Source organism: Schistocerca serialis, chromosome 4 (assembly GCF_023864345.2).
Source record: "Schistocerca serialis cubense isolate TAMUIC-IGC-003099 chromosome 4, iqSchSeri2.2, whole genome shotgun sequence".
NCBI lineage: Eukaryota > Metazoa > Arthropoda > Insecta > Orthoptera > Acrididae > Schistocerca > Schistocerca serialis.
Window position 1 is genome coordinate 628,322,064 of NC_064641.1, and position 23,686 is coordinate 628,345,749.

Genomic DNA, 23,686 nt, shown 5'->3' on the forward strand with positions numbered 1-23,686 from the left:
ACACACACACACACACACACACACACACACACACACACACACACACACACACATTCGCAATGACCAGGGGTACCCAACATAAAGCTAAGCGTGAGTCTGTCCTCAACTCAAGCTCCAATCAGATAAAATATTGCAATATTCAGGATAAATTCAGGTAAACAAACTCATAAATTAGCTTTGAATGATGACACAATCCAGTAGCTCAAGGACTAAAATCAGTGCATGAAAGCAGACATGTATACATCTTATATTGTCCATACTAGTAAATGTCTTCCACACTATTTGCTAACTGTCCATACAAAGTAACCTATGTACAGAAAGACCTAGAACAATTACATACTGATTTAAAGTTACATAATGTGTTGGAAAGCCAATCCCCCTACTCTTAAAAAAATTTTTAAAAAATGCATTAATGCTGAATAACACTGTCTTTAGCAGCCTTAGTTAACAATTCACAAATATCTATCACAACACAGACCCAGTTCACAGATGCCCAAGTATGTTACCCAATACCCATGATCTTTTGCAAGTTGATTGTTCCAGCAAGGTACAGCCATACAGCAATGTGGGAAGCGGATCTGCCCATATCTTTCAGTTTCCTTCTTAGAGTTCTCATCACACACTCCAACAGATAGGTAATTTCCTGTTTAGCAATCACATCAAAGCCTGAAACATTGTTTTATGTACTAATTACATTGTTCAATACCTTCTTCACTTCACGCAAATATGTTCTGCTTAGTAACTTTTCAAAGTCTATTATATGGGATTTATGTCAGTTGGGATTAAAAAGTGTTCACATATGAAACATTAATAAACAGAGTTAAATGCAATAAAAATGGACTAATAAGGCAATACACTTAGATAGATTAAGATACTATTCCTAATTTTTGTAGTACAAATTATGAACATTGTCCCATTTCAAAATTGTAAAAAGATCTAATTTACCCTCAAGGCATATATGTATCAAATTCTAAGGCACAAATCTAATACAGAACATAATTACATATTGTATCATGGATTTTAACTCAGTCTATACATACGACAGATCTTCAAAAATCACGTAATCTTACATACTAAATTCCAGACAATCAAAATACAATTAAATATTTTTTATGAATCTACTAAGATTTAAACTCAGTCAATGGATAAGACAGAACTTTAGAAACTACATGATCTTACATATTATGTTCATGGCAAATAAATCACAGTTACATAGTCTTAAAAATCGACAGACATAGTGAATATTTTCTTCTAGACTAGGTATCATTATGCATTCATGTTCATAGCCCTTGTCCTTTATACTAAATGTTAACAGTACTTGACATCTTACATACTTACTTTTCTTACCAGTAGCTCCTCTGATCTTTACATGTGCAATGGACATTTCCATAAAATTCTTACTGTATTTAATCTTGTCTCCAAATTGTTCAGATATACCACAGATCAGGCTACCTGTATCAATCAAACAGTTCCCTTCCCACTGATAAGTCTTAATCTTAATATAAGGACATCCAAAATCTGAATATCATCTCTGTTATCAGATGCTTTGTGAAAAAGATTACTTCCAATTTCATCAAATGCTACATCTACACCGTTTTTGCAGAGTTTTATCAACTTTACTGGTATCATAGCATTACTTTGGTTACACATGTTGTCAGGTATAGATTGAACACGCTGAACGGATTCCACAGCATAACTAACCTCACTTATTACAGAAGAAACACAAAATATGTTACTGTCAAAATTACATTTCCTGCTTAGATATTCATTCACTTCATTCCTCCAATTTGGATACAAATTTTGACTACACAGCTAACTTATTCCAGAATGTGCATTTGTCATCGATCTTGTTCCAAACAAATTTCAAAAAGTTTTCACCTTTATTCTCTAGGCTTACAGATAACTCACCTCTACTGTTTGGATCATTACTCTGCATGACATTAATGAAAAACTGCTTCGACTGGACTGGTATTCCATAACTCTCACTTACATCATCACATACATCACTCACCTTACCTGTGTTCCCAAATTAACTCTGAAACTTCACCATTCTTAACCTCCACAAATACCTGATACTCATCACCATCATCATCATCATCATCATCATCATCATGTTCCCAAATTACTTAATCAATAACATCATTAATAAAACAAGTCTCATCACCATCAAAGTCACATGCCTCACCTACATTCATTTGCAATAAGCTACCAGTCTCAGACATATCTACCTCAGTCATTTCACAGCTGTCATTCACATCTACATAAAAAATACCACCTAATTCACATCCGATAAAGTCATCACCTGTTTTGCACACATCAGTAGCACTGTTCTCTGACCAAGAGAAGAAGTCATTAGAACAAACTACATCAAAATTCACATTACTCTCACATTCTGGTTTGTGATTAGTATCTACATTACTATAATTAAACATAGTATTCCAAAACTTGTGACCAAAACATAAATGAGAAATCTGATAGTCCTTCTGTCCAACTTCAGATACCTGTGCCACATTATTAATGCTGTGGGGTCCTGTACTTCTTGTGTTTCCTCACCCCAAAACTATGGACCTTCCTTGAGGCAGACTGCCATTTCCTGAATACTTACCTTTATGATTGTTTCTCCTGTTAAATTGCCCATGGTTATCCCCATTGTTCCTATTTTGTTGATGTTCAAAATTTCTGTCTCTGCTACCATTTTGACCCTGATAGAAGTTACCACTATCTCTGTTTCTGTAGTTGTTACCATTGTGACCTCTATCATTTCGATTGTTATGGTACATGCTTCTTTCTACTGCCCTATCTAGCCTGTCAACATATGTCAAGATATGTTCCAGATAACTATGTAAGATCAGCATATTTTGCTTTCTTCCAAGCATTTTATCATGTGGAATTTTATTGTGGGGTAGTAATTGTCACATAAATGATATTTTGCTTTTGCAGAAAAAAGTATTGAGAATACTTACTGATTCCTGTAAATCAGAACACTGTAAACCTGTTTGTTAAATTGCAATGTGTAACAGTAGTAAAACTATTCATTTATAATGTTCTGTTGTACATTGGAAACGATGTTTCAAAATTTGTATTGAGAAGTGATATTCATACCTGTAATACTAGAAACAGAACATGTGAAGACATGCCATGTCATAGACTATATAAATCACAGAACTCCTACCTAGTCCTTGGACTAAGTACATTTAACAGACTAAACAAAGATTTTAAAGATTTACCTGTAAATGTTTTTAAAGCCAAATTGTATAAGCTACTAGTAATTGATCCTTTTTACACTGTTGTTGAATTTTTTAAGAGGAAAGTACTGCTTGGTAACATGTGGTTTCTACTTTTGTCCATTTCACACAAACTAAAATACACAGGGAAATGTATTTTCTTGACTTTGTCTATTGCTTTAACAAGCTGAATGTCAATAAAATTTTTATTATTATTACTCCATTTTTCTGAGCTAAATGTAACATATTTATTTATTTTTACTGTCTTACATCCATAAATGTAAATGCATATTTCTATCAACAACTTGCAATGGTCTGAAATTAATATTTAATACATGAACTTTTTGTATAGACTGATTACATGATTTACCAGTGTTGCTAATGGTGGAACAGCAGCATGCCACCCCCCCCCCCCCCCCTCCTGTCAATGTAGGTTGTAAAGATCAGATTAGGTCATATTGGAGATCAGTACTGCCCTAGTATTAAGCTCTTCTTCCTTTCTCTGTATAGCCACTGCTTCAAGACAATTTCTGTCTGTCCACAAAGTGGTATCCTTTAGCTTTCTGTTTAAATATATAGCAACTCTGCCTCCCTTATGTCCCTGTCCACTGAAACATTGCAAGTCTCTTGTATCCAAAAATGTGGCTGGAATATTTACATTGTTTTGTGTATTACAAAAGCTATGTCTTGGTTTGTCTCAATCTTTGACATCAATGCTATCTGGTGCAAGTTAAAAACAATACAATCAAGTCCGCTGTCTTCAGTCTGACATGAAGCTCCCAGATTATATCTCCTGTTCCAAATGTTGCCTACCAGCAATTGCGTACGAGACGGTGTGTTTTTCTTGTATTGCTAACTCATATGAACCTGCCTAAGCATATTGTAGGTACTTGTACCCAGTATGTATTTTCATTCCTGATGTTACTTTTGCCTCATAATTATTATGTATTAGCTTTCATAATTTGTCTTTAGTGTAAATTTGCCACAATTATCTGATGACGATGCAAAACCCATTAAGTTTTTAGCAATTAAAGCATTTCCATGGAATTACTACATGGAAAGTCTGAATGGTCACATACCTTACAAATAGAAGAACGTTGTACATCTTGATTACATTTTCTTCCAGTCTACTTTCACACAATTTCTGGTGTCAGAATCAATTATTACTTCTATTGCTCTCAATATCCTAGCAGCATAGTGTCCATTTTGAAGTAAAATTCTTACATTTGAAACATATGTTGAGAAATATGTGTAGCTAAAAAAAGGAAGAAAGTGACCAGCATAGCAAATGCAAATTCCACTTTCACTCTGAAAAATGTTCTAAAACTGCAAAAACAGGAATGAGGTGTTCTCATCAGTGAAGTGTGAACAAAAAACAGGTGAAACATCTTTACTGTAAGTACAGTTACTGCAGCTCAGACACATTTATTGTCTATTAAAAAAAAGCCACTGACAACTTGTAAAGAATATTCAGTGAAAGAAAGTGCACAATTAAGATCCATGAAAATAGGATTACCTTTATGCAGTAATGATGAAATTCTTCTCTACATTACTGTAAAGTCTCTTAAAGGCCAACTTATAACAACTGCTGTACTGACTAGAAAGAACCAGTTACAGCATCTTCTGTACCAATAAAAATTGGGTGAATGACTCCAAAATAGTTTAAAATTTTCCTCTTTGCTATCTACATAAAAACTCCTATTCTGAAAGATGAATCTCAAAAGGTACTGAAGACAAGTAAAGGTATATAAATCTAAAAATATAATTGCTAGATGTAAAGCACATGAGACTACAAACTAAAAATTTACCACAAATTTCCTTGGTCAATTACTGTAGGAATGCACATACAAAATTTTTCAGGAAGTTGCTACATTCAGAGCCTTTAAATAAATATAAGAGAGCATCAGATACTTAGCTTAAGTGCACTGAATTTTATTCTGTTGAACTCTTAGTAATGAACCAAATTGAAATGTGATTCAGAAGTGAAAAATATCTTTTTAATTTTTATGCAAGCAATTTTATTTTGCAATGTATTGTTACAACAGACTTCAGTACATCATGTGATAAGGGGCTTCAAATTCATGTCGCACAAGCTCTGCAGACGTCAATTTTCTCCACTAGTTACACAGCAATTCATTTTAATGTAATCAAGTAGTATTTCAAATAAAGGTTTTAATTGCACATGCAAATAAAAGGATAAAGGTATCAATTGAAAGACAACACTGCAAAAGTTTTTATTTTATTTATTAATATCACTTGGGTTTCCACACCACCAACAAGGGTACCAAGTACAATGCGTTACTCTGTTTTACATGGCGAGTTTCCCCAGTAGGCCTACAAACCATGGAATGTACAGAGGCACACACACATCTAAAACTTAGTACCGACAGTAATTATGGTCAGAATCTACGTGAACATTTAATATTTCACTTTCAGGCTGCCTCAGTGCCGAAACAATATTTGCTTTTTCAGCAATAGTTGGTTTCTTCAAACTGCCCTTTGGCTGTTTGTTACATTTACCAGGTCTTCGTTGCACTTTTACCTTCTCGTTGCTGGGGCATCGTGGAGCTTCCCTGCAGTCTGATTGAAAAAGTGACAGCGAATGAGCTGCATCCTTCTGCAGTGACTTCAGGATTTCTGTGGACACTTTACCTGAACAGACACGGTTAATCAAAATTTGGTATGTGGACACTAGTTCTCGGGCCAGAGATGTGTTCTCGTGATCATCAGTATTTGTTTGCAGTGAACACAAAATGGCAGAAGCCTCTTCTGTCACCGTTGCTTCACTTGGTGTAAATGTGGCACTTGAATGTAATGCATACGTCATTGACACTGCATGAATGTGCTTGCATATGTTCAAATGAATTAAACTGTCTGCACAAGAACAACTGAAAGCATGTATACATATATTACATGTGGAGCACTTCAACTTGCACTCCAATTTACATTCAATGTTATTTAAAATCACAGTATGTGTTACACCACAATGTGTTTGGGATTTCACATGAAACTTTGTACCATCAGTATTGACTGTAACGTCATTCTCCTTAATACTACATGAAGCTTTATGACGAGCCTCAATAAGATTTATTCTATATGAATGGCCACCCTTATACAATTTAACCATTCGAGCACACAGTTTGTCACGCACCAATTTCATCAACACCACAAGTAGTCTGTCAAGTCTATTGTTTGTTTTTCCCTCTAGATAACAATATTTTAAAACTCTATGCATTGCTTCAAGGTGTATATTTGTATTTATACCCAGATTGTGAAGGTGACAGTATGCCCACTGCTGAGGCCAGAATAAGTAATTTGACGAGACATATACACCAAAGTCTCTTGTACCTTCATCTGCTTGAAGCTGCCCGACGAACGATTCCAGCAGCTCATTAAAATAGTCTATATCCGCTTCTTCAAGCAATGTACGAAGAGCTTTGTACACAAGTGCTTTCTTTTCTTCATTGCCATGGACTTCCTTCAAATTATTCTGCCAGCTGCGGTCTATGTGCCAAGCACACAGTAGATTATTTTCTGCAGGTCCCATGACTTGTGACCATGCACTACAGAAAGTATTAGTGTCGTCGGACATGAATACAGACGTTTTTATGATGCCAGCTCTCTCTTTCACAGCACTAAAGAAATGAGTCATTATGGAAGTAGTCTCCCGATTTGAAACACAGAATGCTACAGGCATACCTGAACCAAAATCGTCCACCACTAACAATATGGTCACCAACAGTTTGTAAACATTTGTACAATGTATGGAGTCTACACATACAATATTTTGTCCAAATCTCTGTAATAACTGCTTCTGGTAGTCAGTCATTAACACTATCATCGAGTCAGTCCTATCAAAATCTTCCCTGGCCTCGCCTTCTTTCTTATAGAGGAGAACACAGTCTTTCATTTTCTGCAGCCACATACTAACACTGACTTCATCAATGTTATGCTGCTGATCATCACCAATGGTGAAGTCTCTCTTAATGTTATGAAAGTCATGCCGAGTCAGGAGATGCAGCCTCTCCACTCCGCTGGAATGAACTGAGTTCCGCACATCATCCAGAATTCTCTGGAAAGTGACCCCCTCAGCAATTTTACCTGCAACATTTTAAAATTACTCCAACTACAAAGAGGCCAATTCTGAGTATGTACATGAAAACACTATTCAGAAAGGACACTGTAGTTAACCACCCCCAATAAAATAAATTCATGCAATACAACAGTTGCTAAGTACTTATAAACTAGATAGTTTAACAAATGGCTTAACAGTATATTCAGTGCACCTTTCCAACAGTACTGAAGATACTATTAACACAATGGGGATGGGAGAATAAACAGGCCTGTTTGACCTACCAAGGCTATTTTCAAATGGTTACGAGGTCTACAAGTACATGTCAGAGAATTGTAACTGGTGTTTTTGTCTAATCTCAAATCCATTATTGTAGTTGCAAATGCCCTGATCCACCAGGTTTAACATGCTGGACAAGAAACAATAAATGTACTGCCTTTAGTCTATTAGATGCATTAATGATCTATTCTTAAATAGATTACTATGACACAAGCAATAACACAGGGCAACACATAAGTATTTCAGAACTTATTTCCACACTTGCATTACTGTAATGCATTACGCCTGCTCTCACACACACCTACGTACATGGCATTACAGTCACCAATACTGTGGTCAATACGGATCACAACATCTGGTCTTTTACAACTGCTTTCATGCTAACATCACAAATTGTATTCATATGAACTGCCAATCGATATATTCACACCTTTTACTCCAGATCACATATCCATAACAATATTAATTTCTCAGCAGTAAAAAACAATGCTCCTTCACTGCAAAAATAATAAAAGTCAACTACATATAACTAAAAGCAAGCCTGGCAATGGATTCTGAAACTTTCACACCATATTTACTTGGGTATCACTGAAAGGCCAGCAAAATTCTACAATTAAGGTAATACTCACCAGCGATGGCTTCTCTATCAGAACCACTGAGATGCAGAAAAGCAATGTTCTGGTCGTGGCCGAAATGTGTTCTGTAGTAAATGACACTACAGATTCCACTTTCTTCTTCGTGAAGCTCTATGACAGCAACGCAATGGTTTCCCACCTTGCAAGTACCTTGGGACATACACAACCTTTTGCCATCTGACTTCGAAGAAAATGTGCCACTTCTGTGGCATACAAAGGTGGTTTTTGCAGTGCCATCCTTTAAACGCTTAGTGCCATAACTAGAGACAAAACTACTTTTTGTTTTTCTCTCCTCCTCAGACTTCCACTTCATAAAGTCTAAAACAAAAGCATCGATGAAAGACAATTGCATTCAGATTCAACAAGTGCAAAGTACACAGCAGGAGTAAAAAAAACCTGCACTGTTAGATACCCTCACAAGTTACTGGTGTGATTTTAATCATTTAAATTTGCAACAATTTAACTTATACTTAATGTAGCAGACAGTAAGTTTACAGTTAATGTGAAATGCGTCTTTTCAGGCTTTCAAATAGGCACATGTTCTATTGACCAACAAAAATAAGATCTAATGGCCACGGGTCAGACAAGTATGTAATAATAATGGACGATATTAATTTAAGTAGGCAGTGTACACTTTACTTACCGTCCTTCGTTTGAAATTCACTAATTTCTTTTACCATCTCAACCATGTGCTCCTGCTCCACATGTAGGTGCAACTTAGACAAAAAATTGCATTTAAAGCTGCAGTCACTTTTTGAGCACTTTATCGTACCTTCTTCACCTGACTGAATTTTATGCACATTTCTCAAATGAACATTCAAATGCTTCCTTGCTGAATATTCTCGATCACATACATAACAAGCAACAGAACCAGCCATTCCAACGAAATAACTCACACTCACACGGTGCAAGGATATTCGCTCACATCAACTGTGAATACGAGAATGTGTGTAGCAAAGATGTTGCATTCGCTCAGATGTCACCTATGCTTCTGATTGGCTACTGTATATGAAGTCATGAATTTTACTGCCAGCCAATCAGCATCGCGACCAGCGGGTCGCGGGACGCAAGTGTTGAATGTTCGCATGATTTGTTGTGCTTGCGATTTTGTTGTGTTTGGCGGAGTGTGCTGAGACTAGAATGCCAACAGGCACAGCACCACGAGGTTGTCAGGAAGGTGGGGAAAAAAGAAGCAAAAAGGAGAGGAGTGGGGAAAGATGGGCAGGTGCATTGGCAGAGTGGAGAAAACAAAGAGGTTGTGAGACAAGAATGGGGAGGAGATGATAGGACAGAGGGGTCAGAAACTGTTGGGTGGAAGGTGTGGGGACAGCACGTTACCATAGGTTGAGGCTGGGATACTTACAAGAGTGGGGCATGTGTTGTAACAATAACTCATAGCAGCAGAGCTCAGAAAAGTGGAGGGAAGGATCCAGATGGCTCAGGTACTGAAGCAGCCACTGCAATCAAGCACGTTATGCTCAGCTACATGTCGTGTCACAGGGTGGTCTACTTTGCTCTTGGCCACAGTTTGGCAGTGGCCGTTAGTCCTGGGGGACAGCTGGCTGGTAGTCATACTAGTATAAAAGACTGTGCAATGGTTGCAGCAGAAATGACATGGTTGTTTTCACAGATAGCGTGGCCCTTGATGAGATAGGATAAACTGTGACAGGACTGGAATAGGAAGTGCTGGGTGGGTGGATTGGGCAGATTTTGCACCTGGGTCCTCCACAGGGATATGATCCTTGTGACAAGGGGTTGGGTTTGGGAGTGGCATAGGGATGGACAGGATTTTGTGGAGGTTGAGTGAGCAATGGAATGACACTTTAGGAGGGGTGAGAAGGATCTTGGGTACAACGTTCCTCATTTCAGGGCACAGTGACAGGTAATCAAATCCCTGGCAAATGATGTGGTTCAGTTGTTCCAGTCCAGGGTGGTACTGGGTAACGAAGGGGACTCCTTTGTGGTTGGTTCTTGTTGGGGGGCGGTGGGAGGATTGAGGGGGTGTGAGGGGGAAATGGCGTTGGAGATCTGTTTGCGGACTTGGTCTTGGGGGGGGGGGGGGGGGGGGGGAGGGGTTAGTGCCTACCTGCAAAGGCCTTGTGAGCCCCTCAACATACTGAACAATGGAGTTCCTGTCCTTACAGATATGCCATCCCTGGGTGGCCAGGCTGTATGGGAGGGATCTTTTGGTGTGAAATGGATGACAGCTACTGAAATGCAGGTACTGTTGGTGTTTGGTGGGTTGATTGTGGACAGAGGTGTGGATGGAGCCCTCAGGAAGGTGGTGGTCATCTTCTAGGAAGATGGCACGCTGGTTTGAGGTGAACCAAGAGGAAGTGGATGGAAGAGAAGGTGTTGAGGTTGTGAAGGAATGAAGGTACGGTGTATTGGGCCTGAGCCAATATCATGAAGATATCATCAATGAACTTGAACCAGACTACAGGTTTTGCATTTTGGGAATGACAGTGGCTACCTGGTAGAGCTCTTTGATTCCTACTCATCACTGTGGACACCCTTTCCACAAACACTAACATCCCTCATGCCCATGGTCTTAAGCTATTGAACACCACCACTCCCAACAAACTTCTGACTCCAAACCCACTACCTCATTCCTCCTACGCCTTACTAACTTCACCCTAACCCATAACTACTTCTCCTTTGAATGGAAGGCACACAAACAAATCTGTGGCACAACCATGGGCACCTGTATGACACCCTCCTATGCCAACCTGTTTATGGGCCATCTAGAGGAGACCTCCTTAGCCTCCCACAATGGCAAACCCTTAGTCTGGTCTATATTTTCCTGTATTGTTAATATTCCTATGAGGAATTTCATTGTTTGATACAACATTGTCAAAGCAATGTGTTGCATAGGGTATTAAGGACTGACAAATAACAATTGTCGACTGCTGGAGAAAATTTATTTAGTGTAGTTTAGAAAACAGGACACAAGTTTAGTGTGGTTCTCTCTGTGTGTGCATGTTGATTGAATGACAATAGAGGCAGTGTTACTACTGGATGGGGACAGTGCTTGTGGCATCTCATGTTTGGCCACATTTGCTGTTCTTAATGTTTTTTCCATATAGCATCTCGCCACCTAGGAGTTGTGCTGGCCTCCATGGAAGAAGATGGCCATGACAATGGATAATAAAGTCATGGAACGAAATACCTTCATGTTAGTAGGGTCTGCTATGAAGTGTGATACTAGTAATTTTGAATTGATTTCAAATACACTTGACAAGCAGACAGAAAAGTATTCAAAATTGTTTCCTGAGAGTAAAAAGTTGTTATATATGTGGTTTATGAAAGAAGAAATTTCTCTCATTTACTACAGTGCAGCGCAGCAGTCTATTGTCAAGTTTTCAGCACTCTGCAGCAGACCAAAAAGAAGTAGTAGCCAATGATACGAGGCATACACGGTATGGCTGGATGGTGATTTGGAGGGGGAGAGAGAGAGAAAGTTTTTCAAGTCAAGATGCCGATAATGACATTAGCAGCCTAACCTCCACCTAACGTTATGCATTACTCAGCAAAATTGTCATGGAGATACCCAGGAACTATTTTGCCACCTGTACATAAATCAATTTGTTGTGTTTAAATGAACATTTAATCTTCTCTTTCAATCTTCGCTAAGGATGTCCACATTTCTTCTATCCTGACCAGGCATAACCTGCACCTGCCCAATGTACTTTTTACAGAGGCACTAGTCTGTTAAGACATAGCTTTTCAACTAAAAGGAAATTTCTTCATAGATTTCTAATTCCCAGCAATTACCTCTAACCTTTAAGGATTATAAGGGAACTATTTTTCAAATTACCCATTATCTCTCCTAACAACCAAACATACGTTAGATTACAGTTTGCTATCACCTTCAAATATGACTGCTCTAGAGAACAGTTTTCACATGCTCTCTTAATTGGTGTTGTGTTAGTACTCATGAGAAGGCCACACACTTCAGTGGTACTTATGAGGTGCGGCTAGAAAAAAACCGGACTGATGCTGGAAAAAACATTTATTTACAATTATTTACAATTTCATGTTATCTCCTTCAATGTACTCTCCTCCTCGGTCTCTACACCGCTCCATACGAATTTTCCACTGTTCATAGCAATGCTGCAGATCATTTTCGGTAAGTCCATACATTACTTCCGTCGCTTTTTCTTTTACTGCTTCAACAGTCTCAAATCTAGTTCCTTTCAAAGCTGACTTGACTTTAGGGAAAAGAAAAAAGTCACAGGGGGCCAAATCAGGTGAGTAGGGTGGATGATCTAAGATGGGAATGTTGTGTTTTGCCAAAAACGTCTTCACTGACAACGCACTGTGAGCTGGGGCATTGTCTTGGTGAAGGATCCATGACTTTTTTCTCCACAAATCGTTCCGTTTTCTCCGTACTCGCTCACGTAGGGTAGCCAGGACGCTAATGTAGTAATGCTGATTCACTGTTTGTCCCTCTGGTACCCAATCTATGTGCACAATCCCTTTGATGTAAAAATCATCATTGCCTTGAATTTCGATTTTGACATTCGTGCTTTTTTTTGATGTGGAGAACCAGGAGTTTTCCAATGCATCGATTGGCGTTTAGTTTCGGGATCGTAAGTAAGAAACCACGATTCATCGCAAGTAATAACATTTTGTAAGAAGGTGGGATCACTTTCAATGTTTTCCAGGATGTCAGAACAAATCATTCTTCGGCGTTCCTTCTGTTCAATTGTGAGACACTTTGGAACCATTTTTGAACACACTTTGTTCATGTTGAAACTTTCATGAAGAATCTGCCTAACACTTTCCCTGTCAACTCCTGTTAACTCAGACACTGCTCTGATTGTTAAACGGCGATCTTGTCGAACAAGTTTACCGATTTTTTCAATGTTTGCATCAGTTTTTGCTGACAATGGTCTGCCAGTGCGAGTGTCATCACTGGTGTCTTCGCGGCCATCTTTAAATCGTTTAAACCACTCAAACACTTGTGTTCGCGATAAACAATCATCGCCGTACACTTGTTGTAACATTACAAACGTTTCACTTGCAGATTTTCCTAGTTTGAAACAAAATTTGATGTTAACACGCTGTTCTTTCTGTACACTCAACATTTTCCGACGCACAGACAAAACGTCAACTACTAAAAACAGACGCCACGGGCAGACTGAGTGCAGGAGGCAGATGAAACTCGAGCAGTAGGCGGAGCGAGAGTCACGTGACAGGCCACGCGACTTTCAGCCTTATTGCATTCGTTTTATTGTTTCACCAGTACTAGTCCGGTTTTTTTCTAGCCACACCTCATATTTTGTTTAGATTAGGAGGGAGATACAAGTCAACTTCAGAGCACTACGTACCTCACCAAACATACTGCAGCTGAGGTGTGGCAGATGCCCCAGAAACTGCTCACTAATCACTATTTTGGCCTCTACAGCCATCGTGCCCATCTGCACACAACTCCCCTTTGTGTGTTTTTCCTCATGAAGCATGCTCAAACTTTATGACTGTAATGGGTCTTGTGGCACTGAAAAGGCTCTGACATAAGAGCTTTTGGTTTACCATGACTGTATCTAACCATTTCTGGGTGAATTTCCTGGTGGAACAATATAAAACATTCAGTTCCTTGATAGTAGTATGAAGGCAAACAAAGACAGGGTATTAATGATCAAATTAAAGTAAATCTGTCTAATAATGCCAAAAATCACAAGCAATAAAAAAACTGAAGTACAGATGCATTAAATTTTTCCTGTCAGACACCACTGGCATGTGGCAAGGTCAACAGCTGTAGTGATACAACCATCACAGAGATAACAAAGATTATTTGGTTACTGAAGAATAGCCTGCAATTCTTTGGTGATCTAGTGGCTACAAGGAATAAAATCATGGAGGTTTGGAGTAGGAAGAGTGTACTTAAATAATCATCCAGACTGTAGACAACCAACTTTGAAGAGGCTGGCACATAGATCATATTCCAATAGAAGAGCCTAGTATAATACCTATCCTATGCATCCATCCAAGCACATCCCCTTCCAGTCCCATCACATGCATATCCTATCCTAGAAGAAAGAGGACATCTGTGGAAGCAGTGAACATATACCAGCTCAGCTGTAAGTTTTCCATACTTTTTATGTCAGCATTACCACTAATCAGCTCCCCATTATGGCTAAGGGCAGGGTAGAACACCCATCAGTGGAACATAACACACTCAACTACAACGGCTGTTTTGCAACCTGTAACCAATCCCCCCCACTTTCCCCATGTAATAGCAGCTATTCTGAACTGCTATAGCATACTTTTAGTGTGGGAACAAGGCTTCCTCCTGAAAATATTATGTATGAGGGTTGACTGAAAAGTAATGTCTCCGCCTTCGTAACTCTTCAACAGTTGGCAGCATTGGTATGTGGCAGGTACTGGCTTGTTCCATAGCCTCTTCTCTACAGCTCTAGTTGGTGGGAAGCCTTAGCATTCAACGGTTGTGTTGTTAAAGTGCAAAGTATGGAACCCTGTGCAGACGGTCGGTCAATTCAATTTAAGAGCCGAGCAGTCATTGGATTCCTGACAGCAGAAGGTGTCACCCCAAAGGAGATTCATCAGAGAATGGGATGTTGAGGCGGGAACATCTGACCTGCGTGACAATGAGCTGGACGTCCTGTGACAGCAACCACTGAGTTTCACAAGCGAAATGCTGAAGATTAATTCAGGATGATCGTCTTATCACTCAGAGAGAAACTGCAAGCGCAATCAGTATTTCACAAGAACATGTGGGTCACATTATTGCTTTCCTTGGCTATCGGAAGATCTGTGCACTATGGGTACCCCAGATTCCGACTCCTGAAATGAAAGCACACAGACTTGAAATTTGCCAGGAACTCCTCTCGCGTTACGAGAATGAAGGTGATGCCTTTCTCCATTCAATTGTGACAGGAGACAACCTGCAAGGACATTATGCTTCTGATGAAGACGTTGAGAGAACTGTGGTTGTGGATACAGAGTGAACAGAGTGTTGACTTCTTCCATGATGGCTTCAGAAAACGTGTTCATCGTTAGATGAAATGTATCCAATTGGCTGGTGATTATGTGGAAAGGTGAATATTGGTAATTAAAGATCACATTCAAAGGATTATTTCTGCATTTGATTTATTAAAATATCCCCATCCAAACCCAATTAATGAAGGTGGAGGCATTACTTTTCATTCAACACTCGTATCATCAGTCCTAGGTGGATCAAGTTGCTTGCTTTAAACATAAAATAGATATGGATTAATGGTTAATAATTGAACTGTGATACAACCTTTTTTAACTCACTCATTTTTATTATTGTTTTCTTTTTATAAATATTGGTTACAAAACATCTTCTGTAACTAAATGAATATCTACCTTGCTCCAGCACAGAGAAAGAAGTTGTGTGCCCATTGTGATTTTTACAATTTGTTTAACCAGAGCAAGCCCGCAGCAACAACTTCCCTGGATTAAAAAATAGTGTATATGACACACTAAACGAACCTGTCAACAGTAATTAAATAAACTGTACAGTAATGAAAATAATTATAATAAAATAACAACCAACTGATTCCTACCACTGACGAGGGAAGGAATTGTCCTTACAACACATAATTTGGTCTTGCAAATCTCCCTGGTCTCAATCTCTACTGGCCCGTGTTCCACCTTCACTTCCACACCAGTCTCAATGACCCCACTTCACTCACACTACACCCACACCCACTCCTCTAAAGCCTCCCTTCTTTCTGTTCTAGTTCCCTCTCCCAGAGCATGCAACCATTTCACTATTTGCCACAAGCAACTTGCCTGTGTCAGAGTGAGCTTACCTTTGGCACATTCCTATCCTGCATGCTTATTACCTCTCCATCCCAGCCATCAGCCACCCTTCCCACCAACTGCCTTCCCCCTCCTCTCTCCCCTTATCCACTCCACCTGCTATAACCCAGCTGAGCTACAGTGTTGGTACAATGTAATCGGATGGGACAATGCAGACATGCAGGTGTATGTGGGTTTACATTTATTCTCTTATTTGTATTCCACCACCACTTTCCAGTATTATACTGAAACTCCAGTTACTTATGAGAGTTTTTACCTTACATACACTAATCTGCAGCAAAATGGTTCACTTTTCAGGTTTGTGAAACAGGTATGCAATTTCACTACACCTGCACACTCCCTTTAATCAGTTCAGACAGTTGCTAAATTTAGCATTTCTCTGTGGGGGACTGGTATTAAATGTCATATATGCTTGTGTTTATTGTTAATAAAACAGTACCATACACAGTACAACAAATCATGTTTAAAGTGACCACTGTTGCAACGAACATACCTTCTTCCTAGTGTTACACCATATCACACTACCTGAGAAGTGCCTCATTTCAAAGAATTGGCTCAAAATAAAAGCACTGAAGTAATACTGATACAGAAACAAATATCTCATTCTGTTAATTAATTCTACATCACAAACAACAATAAGGGAATTAAAAACAAAGCACTCACATATTTATTTATAATTTTTCTACTTCTGTGAATGTTTATGAATGTAACAATACTGTATAAATCTTATAAAATACAGTGCCACTAACACTTTAAGCATTGATGTGGCAGATATATTATGTGATTTATTTGATAATGGATGGAATAACAATACTTTAACATTTATTTTGTGTCAAGTGTCATGTCTTTTACACAAAACCTGTTCAACAAATGAATTTTTAATAAAATATAAGTATGTTGAAGTTAGTTTGCTGATTCTATCAAAAAATTTGTCTGCACACAGCAGGGGTATATATTATTAAAACTCTTTCCAGAATCATATTCCACTTGTTTACACAGTTTGTGTGTGTCAACATTATGTACAAAATATCAGTTGATTGAAATAGAACAGAGCAGCAAAACGGTTGTTCCTCAACCAATGATATAATATGACAGCAATCCAAAGATCAGACAATTTCTCAGTGATCTCACACACTTAACTAACTCTGAAAACCAAACACTTAAAAATAAGTGTTACAGATGCAGAGAAGTTCACTTTGATATTACTGGATGTACTATAATGTGACAGTTCACCTTTTTCATGTCCATACTTACTGCACAATTTACTTGTCAAAATATCTTTCAACTGTGGTATGACCTCAACACATTCTACTTTCAGTCTTAGTTTTAGGTGCTTTCTTCTTTCATAGAAGAATCAAAAATATTTCCAAATGCACTCCAAGACACACAACAAATAATTTACATCATGATGCATTATAGCTCAGGATTTGGTTGTTCTTGAGAGCTATAATGAGAGTTAAATCTAAGGAAGTTAGTGATATGCAAAACAGAATCAGTTACTACATTATGTTAAAGAGCAAATTTAAATTGCTCTTCTACATTTCTGGCAATATATGAGAGTATTGAAGGCACATTATAGATTTTTCACTTGACAGCTTTCACTTTTTACGAAAAATGCCTTGCAAGTTGGATATATTAGCTGCTCGGTTGGTTGCAGGTTTATTCTGAAATATTTTTGACACACGATTTTTCATATCCTCCATGCCTTGGCCCATGTTTGCAGTTGCTACTGCCAAGCTTAAGGTACTGGACCTGCATTAAAATAAGAGCCAAATTAGTTAACAGGCAAGTGAAGTATTCATGAAACAATTATAAAGTATGATTGCATTTATACCTGTCAATGGGCCTTTGAGAATCCAGACGTGATTCTGCACCTCGTATCATTGCCATAACTGTTTCATGATGCGTATACAGGGCTGTATTAGTGATAGGTTCCAAGTACCTGCGAAGAGCAAATATTTCACAATATAACCAAAATTTAGTACTGCAAATTGTTTTGTTTTCACATCTCATACAAACTTTATATCAAAACAGAAAATAATTATAGCTGAAAATGTCATGTGCTGCATAGAAAACGCATGAAACATTTAATCCCTGTGGTAAGCAACTTCATATTGGTGGTGACCTACGGTATCTTTGTAGTAACCTTTTAATATTAGTGTTCTCATTTAGAAACAAAACACAAACAACAGGTGAAATGAAAGAGACAGAGGATAGGGGTAAGATTGTGGGGGCATGTGTAAGAAGGCAGGAGGCAAGGGGAACAGACGAGGAAGAACAGGGAAGAAGGGGGGGGGGGGAGGCAATGGGCAAGGACAGGTGGAGGAAAGTAAGGAGATGTGTGAGCAGAGCAGATTGGGGAAGTAAAGGGGCGGGATGGGGAGGAAGGGGAGTTGAGGTGGCTGAGATGGGGGGGGGGGGGGTGAGAGGGGAGACATATGGGGTGAGAGGGGCGAACTGCCAGGGGGAGATGCCGGGAGGGGGGAGCAGATGCCAGAGGGAGGGGGGGGGGGGGTTGGCAGAGATAATGGAAAGGGGGGACAAGATACTGGGAGAGAGGGATGAGACACTGGGGGAGAGGGGTGGGAGGTGAGGGTTGGATGGTTTTTTGGTTGGTTGATTGATTGATTTGGGGGAAGGGACCAAAGAGTGAGGCCATCGGTCCCATTGGATTAGGGAAGGAAATCGGCCATCCTGGCATTTGCCTGAACCAATTTAGGGAAATCCCAGGAAACCTAAATCAGGATGGTCAGCCATTGGTTTGAACTGTTGTCTCCCGAATGCGAGTCCAGTATGCTAACCATTGCGTCACCTCACTCTGTAGGGTGAGGGGTAGACAAGTGGACAGGGGGGAGATGGTTGGATAGTGTAACATATCGTAATATTATAATCTGATCCACCATGTTTGTGATCTTTGTCAGAGTCTGTAGAATATTCCATAGCCATTATTACATGAGTAATTCAAATGAATTGTAATTCAATATATAACCCCATTTTGTTCTTGTTTCTTGATTGATAGAGAAGAGAGAGAAAGTAATTGTGTTATGCTATGACAATAATATTGTTATTAATCTGAATTTCACAGTACTTCATTATTATCAGAGATCCTTTCACTAAAGTCTTATCAGCCAGTAGCTCTTGTTCCGGCAACACCACAGAGAAGTACAATGTTCATTTATGAATTATTTGCATGAGCTTCAAAGAAACTTTAATTTGTAAATTTCTTCCATGTTTGTGTGCTTATTATGCACAATCTCGTGTCTTAAGAAATGTGAGCTTATAGTTCCGTTACCTTTAGTGCGAACAGGGACTGTGATTGCTGTGTTCAGATACATGCTAGCTGGTGATGCTTTGATTACAGCTCCAGGAGGTACTAGCTTCAGGCACACAACTTGATGCTGTTGGCAATGAACATCACTTGGGGGGGGGGGGGGGGGCAGACATGGGGATCCGAGTGACATCCAGCATGTCCCCTATGTCCCCCGGTCCACTACTGTGACTGCCTCAGTTACTGCTGCACTGAAGTTGACCCTGCACCCATGGTCGAGTAGTAGGTCTTTCCAATGGGTGGGTGGCAGGCAACAAAAGACATTCTGGGAGGGGAGGGGGTGAGGGAGTGGGTGGGGGAGGAGGTCCAGTGTGCACTCTGTGCACATAGCATGGGGAATCATCCCAGATGTAGAATGGGTTCTTCTGCATGCGATGAAGAGATGTAGAGCAGAGGGTGCAGCCAGCTGCAGGCAGTGGCTCATGTCGGTATTAACGACGTGGGTTGCCTTGGGTCAAAAGAAATTCTTTATGGTTTCAGGCAGCTATCTGAAGTGGTATAGACTTTCAGTCTTATTTGCTAGATGAAGGCAGACTCACAATCTGTAGCACTGTGGACTGGACCGATTGTAGGCAAATGGTACAGAGTTGAATGGAGGGTCTGAATCGGAGGCTCAAATGGTTGTGCGACTGTATAGGCTGCAGATTTCTTGACTTGCTCCATAGAGTGGTGGGGTATCAGGATTCTGCTTCATAGGTCAGGAGTCCATTACACACAGGAGGCAGCTACACAGGTAGTGGGGGGATGTATGGAGTGGACAGGGGTCTTTTCTTACGTCAGAGGGTCACAGGAAAGTGTAGAAAGAGCTTCAGTCTCAAAGGGTGCAGGTCAATCATAGGATGATGGTAGACTTGGGAACCATACATATTATAATAGTAATTTGTTGTAGCTGTGTTGAGAAAGAACTACAGCTTCAAGCGCCAATAGAACGCACTGAAGCTCAAATCGTTATACATACAGAAAGGTGACTAAAGCTGGAGATAAGTTCAACCAAAAACAAAGGACCTAACTGTATTAAGAAAGGATAGATTAAATATAATTGGTGCCAGTGTATTTGTTGCTGTTAGAAATAGTTTATCTTATAGTGAAATTTAAGCAGATAGTTACTGTGGCTTAGGGTGGGTCGAGGTTATACTTGACAACCGGACCAAGTTAATAATTGGTTCCCTTTATTGATCCCCTGACTCAGATAATACAGTGGCTGAAAGGTTTAAAGAAAACTTGAGTATCATCTCAAATAGGTACCCCACTTACACCATTCTAGTTGGTGGTGACTTCAATCTACCTTCAATATGTTGGAAAAAATATACGTTCAAAGCCAGTGATAAGTATAAAACATCATCAGACAATGTACTATATGCCTTCTCCTAAAATAATTTTGAACAACTGGTTCAGGAGTCCATTTGAAGTGTTAAAAAACATACTTTACTTCTTAGCAACAAATAATCCCAAGCGGCTAGGGAGCATCATCACCAACATAGGGATTAGTGACAACAAGGTGGTTACACCAAGACTGAATATCACAACATCCAAAACTGTAAAAAATAAGCACAAAATATATCTATTTAAAAAATCAGATAAAAATTTGCTTGGCACCTTCCGAAGAGACAGTCTCCATTCCTCGCAAACTAACCATGTAACCGTGGAGTATATGTGGCTTAAATTCAAAAAAATAGCATCGACAGAAATTGAGAGATTTGTATCAAATAAACAGATAAGAGATGGAACTCATTGCTATGGTACACAAAACAGTACAGGACATTGTTGCAGAAGCAATGAAAAAAAGCATGCCAAATGTAAAAGAATGGAAAATCTCCAAGGTAGGCAAATTTTTACAGAAGCTTGAAATTTAGCTTGATTTCAATTTGAGATGCTTTTAATAGTTTCCACAACAAAACTAGCAAAATAGGGTACAAAATCCAAAGAGATACTGGTCATATGTAAAGTACACAGTGGGAAGACACAATAAATACTTTCACTGCCCGTCAGTAATGGTAATGTTAGCAATGACGTTGCACCAAGGCAGAGTTACTAAGTACAGTTCTTTGAAATACCTTCACCAAAGAAGTAAGGACACATTTCAGAATTTGAATCACAAACTGCAGCTAATAGGAGTGACTTAAAAGTAGATACCTTCGGTGTAGCGAAGCATCTCATATTACTCAATAAAGGCAAGTCTTCCGGTCCAGATTGCATACCAATTAAGTTCCTTTCAGAGTATGCTGATGTAATAGCTCTATATTTAGCAATCATCTATAACAGTTCACCCGACAAAAGATCGGTACATTAAGACTGGAAAGTTGCACAGGTCACACTAATACTCACGAAAGGAAATAGGAGTAATCCACTAAATTACAGACACATGGGCTTGTGGAAAGAGGTGCAGGTAACAGGAAAGGGGGGGAGGGGCAGTGGAATGAGGTATGGGTGACACAGGAGATGGGAGACAGGTGGGGGGATGGGGGACAAGGGTGCAAGACAGGGGAGGGGGTGGGGTTATGGCAAACATGAGGTGATGGGGAAAGAGGAAGGGGAGAGGTGTGTGGTGTTGGTGTAGGAGGAGTGGAGTGGGGAGAGTGGGGAGAGTGGGGAGAGTGGGGAGAGTGGGGAGAGTGGGGAGAGTGGGGAGAGTGGGGAGAGTGGGGAGAGTGGGGAGAGTGGGGAGAGTGGAGAGGAGAGGAGAGGAGAGGAGAGGAGAGGAGAGGAGAGGAGAGGAGAGGAGAGGAGAGGAGAGGAGAGGAGAGGAGAGGAGAGGAGAGGAGAGGAGAGGAGAGGAGAGGAGAGGAGAGGAGAGGAGAGGAGAGGAGAGGAGAGGAGAGGAGAGGAGAGGAGAGGAGAGGAGAGGAGAGGAGAGGAGAGGAGAGGAAATTATACTAAATTCATATGTGAAGTTACTACTGGTATCTGATCCTGAATAAACTTTGTAGGAAGTGCCACGATTTTTGGCATTTTTTAGGAACGAAGTTAAGAAGCCAGATATGTGGGTTCCCTGTGAGTTCATAACATATGAAAACACAAAAAACTGTGCCTTGTTGTTGAAAGACAGCATAGATCACACCTGTGTGTAAGAGGGAAGTGGAAATGATACACAAAGCTAACCAACCAACCATTGTGTTGCACCTGTAGTAGAACATATTCTGAGCTCAAATGAGATGAGATTTCTTTAAAAGAATATTTTCCTCGACGCCAAACAGCATAGACTCTGTAGACATTACTTGTGTAAAACCTTCCTCGTGTTCCTCTCACATAAGATCCTGAAACCAATGAAGCACGGCAGTAGGACACAAGCAGTTTTCTTGACTTCTTAAAACCATTTGACTGAATACCTAACTAGGTATGATCACATGTGATCTCAAACAAAATTTGTGAATGGGCTCAAGATTTCTTGGTAGGGAGGATGCAGCACATTATTTTGGAAGGACAGTCATCATCAGCATATGCAGAAATAAATTCAAACATGCCCCCAGGGAGATGCATTGGAACTCTTTCATTAATGTTGTACGACCTGGCAAACATTATTAATAGTACGGTAATCTCAGACTTCTTGGAAAGTAAAATTAACAATGATGATACTAATCAAGCCTGGAACGCTCTGAAAGAAAATATCACACGAGCAACTACCTCAGTTTTGGGACATTTTACTACAACTAAGAACCCCTGGTTTGATGCCGAGTGCTCGAACGCTATCGAGGATAGAAAATTAGCAAGGGAAAAATTCCTACAAAAACCAATAACACAAAACAAACTTATTTTTGAAGAGAAACAGAAACTTGCCAGGAAACTCATTAGGAAAAAGAAAAGGGATTTTATGAATTACAAATTAAAAAGAGCTGAGAATGACCGTACCACAGACTCCAGAGGATTTTTCAAGAGCATAAATATGTTTAAAAGTGGGAATATAAAAAATTATGGACAGTTCATAACAGACCCAGATGGCTCCTTGCTAACAGAAAGAAGTGACATTGCTAACAGATGGAAGGAATATTTTAATGAGTTACTAAATGCTCCAACTATAAGCGTCTCTCAGGAAGATGACAATGAATATCTTACTGCTGACCCATCGGACGAAGAGCCCAGCTTAGCAGAAATTAAAGAAAGCATCAAGAAGCTGAAGAGACATAAAGCTCCTGGAAGTGATGGTATAGACACAGATATATGGAAGCTCAGTAAATTTCCTTTTGTAAACTGCTTACACAAAATCATCACCAACATCTGGAAGCAGGAACAGGTCCCACATGATTGGAAAGAAGTAGTTGTGTGCCCTATATACAAGAAGGGGGACCCAACAAATTGTTCAAACTACAGAGGAATTGCGTTACTAAACACAACATATAAA

General features: G+C 39.5%; 2 protein-coding genes across 3 annotated transcripts in view; both read right to left on the reverse strand.

The window, feature by feature from the left end:
* Nucleotides 1-5,451: 5,451 nt before the first annotated feature.
* Nucleotides 5,452-15,408, reverse strand: LOC126475453 (uncharacterized). 2 transcript variants are annotated; one of them, XM_050103328.1, is made up of 3 exons: nucleotides 13,544-15,408; nucleotides 8,205-8,528; nucleotides 5,452-7,325 (listed from the first exon to the last, which is right to left on the reverse strand). In XM_050103328.1, the coding sequence occupies exons 2-3, from the start codon at nucleotides 8,521-8,523 to the stop codon at nucleotides 5,602-5,604; spliced, it is 2,043 nt and encodes a 680-aa protein (XP_049959285.1). In that variant the 5' UTR covers nucleotides 8,524-8,528; nucleotides 13,544-15,408; the 3' UTR covers nucleotides 5,452-5,601. The 2 variants fall into 2 exon arrangements, with proteins under 2 accessions (XP_049959285.1, XP_049959284.1); XM_050103327.1 differs by lacking the exon at nucleotides 13,544-15,408 and adding an exon at nucleotides 8,854-10,178.
* Nucleotides 15,409-15,491: 83 nt separating this feature from the next.
* The window catches only part of LOC126475452 (RAB11-binding protein RELCH homolog), a 120,633-nt gene continuing 112,438 nt past the window's right edge, over nucleotides 15,492-23,686 (reverse strand). Inside the window, exons 19-20 of the mRNA XM_050103326.1 lie at nucleotides 17,857-17,964; nucleotides 15,492-17,774 (exon numbers count right to left, since the gene is read on the reverse strand). Coding sequence (XP_049959283.1) covers nucleotides 17,621-17,774; nucleotides 17,857-17,964 — 262 coding nt within the window. The 3' untranslated portion in view covers nucleotides 15,492-17,620. The remainder of the gene's footprint in view (nucleotides 17,775-17,856; nucleotides 17,965-23,686) is intronic.

Excerpts from the sequence above, each read along its gene's own strand:
- LOC126475453 (XM_050103327.1), bottom strand. The coding sequence starts at position 9,088 with ATGGCTGGTTCTGTTGCTTGTTATGTATGTGATCGAGAATATTCAGCA. Across the intron at positions 8,529-8,853 it reads TGAATTTCAAACGAAGGACG|ACTTTATGAAGTGGAAGTCT; the intron begins GTAAGTAAAGTG and ends CTTTTGTTTTAG. Across the intron at positions 7,326-8,204 it reads TGATAGAGAAGCCATCGCTG|GTAAAATTGCTGAGGGGGTC; the intron begins GTGAGTATTACC and ends AAAATGTTGCAG.